This window comes from Centroberyx gerrardi, chromosome 2, assembly GCF_048128805.1.
Source record: "Centroberyx gerrardi isolate f3 chromosome 2, fCenGer3.hap1.cur.20231027, whole genome shotgun sequence".
NCBI classification, from domain to species: domain Eukaryota; kingdom Metazoa; phylum Chordata; class Actinopteri; order Beryciformes; family Berycidae; genus Centroberyx; species Centroberyx gerrardi.
In genome coordinates, this window is record NC_135998.1 from 28,032,176 (window position 1) to 28,037,373 (window position 5,198).

Genomic DNA, 5,198 nt, shown 5'->3' on the forward strand with positions numbered 1-5,198 from the left:
GCAGACAGGAGAGATTTACTACTGTGAACTTAGAGCACACACACACACAGACATGCGGCAGGTGCATAGTGTAGAAGCATAATGGTTATTACTCTTACTCTGCTCTTGGTATCTCCATATGTCAGTTTAATTAAATATTTGAGAGCCTGAACCACAGCCTGAATAGCATACAAATAAGAGTGGTCTCTTATATTTGATTTTTTGAAAATTGGCATTTAATCACATGAATTGTTAATATACTATACAGTTCCCCACTTAACCTGGGCATAGTTACCTAAAAGTATCTTAGCTCTGGGTACTGAGGTGCTTTGAGAAACCCAAGCCTCTTGTAGTAATAATAATGATAGTTACAAAGAAACAACCAAAACATGTTACTAAATGCATTAACCTACTGTGTACATGTTTTAGGACAAGGCATCAGTATTGCTGATCATGATTTGTTTATTACATTTATTGGATATCTTTGCTTATTTCTTGTGCATCTTGCATGTGTGTGAACATCTAAAGAATGGTAGAGGTGATTTACATCATGGTTTATGTACATTAAACATGGGTGTGAACCTCTGAAATTTAATAAAATAGCATTGAAAATCCATTTGAATTATTCTTTTTTCCTCACTTGAGCATACTCAACAGCTGTGTGGTCTGTCTGTTAAATACAACGCCAAGATAATCACAAATTGATTATATTTAAAGTAAGGCTAAGTGTCATTACAAGATCAAATGTTTAAGCTATTTGTATTGTTCTGAGCATTACTGTTGCAAATCTAGAACTTTTTCTGCTCTGCTGAGTGACCTTACTGAGGGCATCAGTGAAAGACTCTTTATAGCTTATTGTAAATGTTTGATTTTGTTCCTTCTAAATGTGTTAAGAAAGGTGCTAAACAACTATGGTTATTAGTTGTAGCAGCTGCATTTCATTCACATCCATGTAGCAGGTCCGGGGCAGAGAACAGCAAAGCTGGTCTATAGTGACAACTTGTGGTTGAACATAAAAGTGTCACATTGATCTGAGGCACCCACAATTTTACAACAAGGCGAAACATAAGCCATCCCGTTGTGCCGTTTACTAGTAAGTGATTAAACCAATTTGACATGGAACAGCAGAAGAAAATCTTTGGACTAAAAATCATATGTGGGTCTTTCCTATATTGTACATCAAAGAGATTGACTGTTGAGAAAAATACAAAATTTTAAGAGCACAAACATTTGTACCCATCATGTCACAAATGCCATGGAACCAACTATTGAAAACTGGGATTGACTGATCCACAACCTTGTTACTGATCAACATTAACTGGGTGACAGCAAAAAGCCCTTTTATAGGTTATAACTATTTAACTGCAATATTTTCATAGGTCTGCTTTGAAAGTCATCATGTTTTTCTCAATAGATTTTACAACTTTAGGATCTAACCAAACCTCATGCTGTAGTTGGTGAACCTCCTCAGATACAGAATGCACTACCATGACACTAGTTATCCAAAATTATATTAAATGTCAGATAAAGTTTTGGGTAAAGTGAAATGACTAAAACCCAATGAAAGAGAGACAAAATCATCATCAGGAATGCTCAACTTTTATTGAAACTTAAAGGAATGAGTGAAAGCAGGGTAAGGGAGGAGGGAATTAAAAGTTGGAAGAGAACGCTGTGGGAAAATGAGACATGGTTATGAGCAGAAGGCAGAAGCTGCCTAGTTTCCACCGCGGAGACGCAGAACCAGGTGGAGGGTGGACTCCTTCTGGATGTTGTAGTCGGAGAGGGTGCGGCCATCTTCAAGCTGCTTACCGGCGAAGATCAGACGCTGCTGGTCGGGAGGGATGCCTTCCTTGTCCTGGATCTTGGCCTTGACGTTCTCAATGGTGTCACTTGGCTCAACCTCCAGAGTGATGGTCTTGCCAGTCAGAGTCTTCACGAAGATCTGCATGCCTCCCCTCAGACGGAGCACAAGATGGAGTGTGGACTCCTTCTGGATGTTGTAGTCGGAGAGGGTGCGGCCATCTTCCAGCTGCTTACCGGCGAAGATCAGACGCTGCTGGTCAGGAGGGATGCCTTCCTTGTCCTGGATCTTGGCCTTGACATTTTCAATAGTGTCACTTGGCTCGACCTCGAGGGTGATGGTCTTGCCAGTCAGGGTCTTCACGAAGATCTGCATGCCTCCCCTCAGACGGAGCACAAGGTGAAGGGTGGACTCCTTCTGGATGTTGTAGTCGGAGAGGGTGCGGCCATCTTCCAGCTGCTTACCGGCGAAGATCAGACGCTGCTGGTCAGGGGGGATGCCTTCCTTGTCCTGGATCTTGGCCTTGACATTTTCAATAGTGTCACTCGGCTCAACCTCCAAAGTAATGGTCTTGCCAGTCAGGGTCTTTACAAAGATCTGCATAGTGACGCTGTGGGATGAAACCAAAATGAATGGGGTGGAAACATAAAACGCTCCTTTTTGAAACTCAAATAACCAGAATTGTCTTACTATATTGAAATTGCATATACCTCACACTCTAGTAGTGGCAGTCAACGGTAATATAAGCTAGCACATATATTTTTGGCAACTTATCATTATGCCAAGGTTCGTGACAACATAGAGCTCCTCCTAGAAAGGGCAGTGGTTTGCTGACGTCCAAAACTGCTGGTTTAGCTGGACAAACAATCTCCATTATGTCAGTCTCAATCATTTAACCTAGCGGGCTTCACATTCCGTATTCCTATAACGTTTTGAAGTAAGCTAGGTAGGTTATTGTACTAACTATCGCCCAGTTATCTAATTTAGCTAAGTAACGTTAGCACCGACATCGCTTGATAGTTACGGTTTAATTTGATCATCATCGCCGACTAATCTTTAACCAAGCGTAACATCACATTAAATACAACAAACCTTGTTGGAGCCGGGGGGAATGTTAATCCAACTATTACTGACAGAGTTAGTGTACAAACCGTTAGCTGTCTAGTTTTTCAACATTAGGCGTACGTTTCACATTCGTGTTGGCCAATTGCCAACGAAGCTAACGTCGTTAACCTAACCAACTGCGCAAGAAATGTTGGGTTTGCCTGTCTAATGGTAACGTTACCTTAGCGTTGACTATCTGGGTTATCGTTCGCTACGTTGGAAATAACTACAACTATGTCCAGTTTAGCTAGTTAGCGTTGGCTTTTTAGTTTTCCTTTACCAAGTTAACTGGTTTAGCCTTTGAAATCCAAATGTAGGCAGACGCTAGCTAGCTAACTGACGTTAGCTAACGTTATCGATGCTGCCGTTGTTACCAAAACAAAGGACCTAACAGCTACGTTCGTACATTACAAACAGCAATATTAAGATTGATTAATCATAAATAGAAATGAAATCGTGTCTTCTGATGACTGCTCTTTCAAAAGCTGTACTTACACACAAATTTTCTCCGCCGGTTTGTAACTACAATTGCGTCGATATCCTGTCTTCAGGAAAAAGTGAGTCTGTTTTCACAAACAAAGAGCAGTGGGTTTTATAACTACCCAACAACGCCCATATCATTCCGCTGCTACATCCTATGGAACTATAAAATGCGGATATCAACAAACAGCCCATAAACAAAACCATATATGAAAAATATTGCATATATTCAAGACAACTGATTAATATGTATTACTTTGCACAAATTACTTTAGGGAGGACAAGTGAGGGTTCCCGGCCGACGCGGATGTAGATGTGAAAATGATGTGAAACCTTGCTTGGGCAAAAAGCATAAAGTCATCTATCAGCTGAGTTGGGCTAATGTGTGTGCAATGAACCTGTGAAGGACCTGATATAGGACTCACCATCTACTGATAGCACAATTAAAAACAGACTCAATAGGTATACATCAAATAATAGTTGGTAGGTGGTGCGTGATGATTATCATTATCATCATCATCATACAAACTAGTGTACAAATAAAATCAAACATCAAGTTTATAAAATAAATCAAAGCAAGTAAAACAAGAAGGCATCACAAAATAAAAGGCCAATAAATCTGCTAGCCAAATACTACAGCAGCTGATTGGACTGATTATCACAATTTCAACCAGAGAGGAGGCACTAATCAATGAAATCAACTGCTGTAGTATTTGGGTGGAAGGAAAACCTGCAGACTCATGGCCCTCCATGGACCATGGCCAAGGCTAGCATCCTTTAGCAGAATCAGCATCCACTTTCAAATACCTTCTAGATATGAAAACTAAAGGGGAATATATTAAAATAGCTGTAGCCCAATGAAGAAAAATAAATCACAGGGAAGTAAAAGTGTGGTGGGAGGAGAGAGAGAGAGAGAGAGAGAGAGAGAGAGAGAGAGAGAGAGAGAGAGAGAGAGTGTGTGTGTGTGTGTGTGTGTCGTCTGAGTGCATTTAGCATCTTCTCTGCTGGCTCCCACCTAGTCAAACAGTAGGTGTGTCATTTTGAAAATGTAGTCTAAAAAGCAAACCCTTAAACATACTTTTAATAGGAGCCAGATGTTTTGTGTTTTCTGTGTTTTACATTTCAAAAAGTAACTTTGCTTGTAATATTAAACACATGAACAATATGAACATTAATAGATGGCTATGAAAGTCATCAGAGTTTGAGTTCCACTCAAAAATAAGGCTCTGTGTTATAGAACAGTGTTTTTTCTATTGGCTGTGAATTACAGGAAAATATCTCAAATTAATAAGAAATAGGCCTAACATTTTGAAACCTGGGTGTAGTAAGGAGCCCTATGGGAGTTTTGATGTGGGCCACCATCCTAAAATGGACTTCTCACAAGGTATGGGGCATGATTTAATTTTTTGTAAGAGCAGGCTATGTGCTTTGGTAAACCACAACTGTATTTTTCACTTTCAGTACTGCCACAATAAGCAGACACAGTAACAGAAAGTAATTTGTTAATTTACTATCTAGCCTGTGCTAAAGGAAAACAAGTAGCATTACCTATTTAGAGAGTATTGAGACAGAAAATCCTGTAAAATCACTTAAACATCAAGAGGCAAGCAAGCTGTGAGTGAAAAGCTCGACCCAGAATCAACTCAATGTGCAGCCATGCTTGCCAAGGACATTCCAGATTTCAAACCCTTATCCTCTAGGTAATCTATGATTACCCTGCTTGCTGTTTTTTTTGTAAATTTAAACTTTATTTATCCAGGGTAGGCTCACCGAGCACACATGCAGTTTTTCATGTTAATAAATGAAGGCCATTTAACATGTTCCACTAAATTGT

General features: G+C 39.8%; 1 protein-coding gene across 1 annotated transcript; it reads right to left on the reverse strand.

Annotated features, from left to right (window-relative positions):
• Positions 1–1,556: 1,556 nt before the first annotated feature.
• ubc (ubiquitin C) lies at positions 1,557–3,483 on the reverse strand. Its single transcript, XM_071897966.2, has 2 exons — positions 3,380–3,483; positions 1,557–2,390 (listed from the first exon to the last, which is right to left on the reverse strand). The coding sequence occupies exon 2, from the start codon at positions 2,381–2,383 to the stop codon at positions 1,694–1,696; it is 690 nt and encodes a 229-aa protein (XP_071754067.1). The 5' UTR covers positions 2,384–2,390; positions 3,380–3,483; the 3' UTR covers positions 1,557–1,693.
• Between the last annotated feature and the right edge of the window lie 1,715 nt (positions 3,484–5,198).

Bases quoted from the DNA above. Each gene is read 5' to 3' on its own strand.
- ubc (XM_071897966.2), bottom strand. From the start codon at position 2,383: ATGCAGATCTTTGTAAAGACCCTGACTGGCAAGACCATTACTTTGGAG.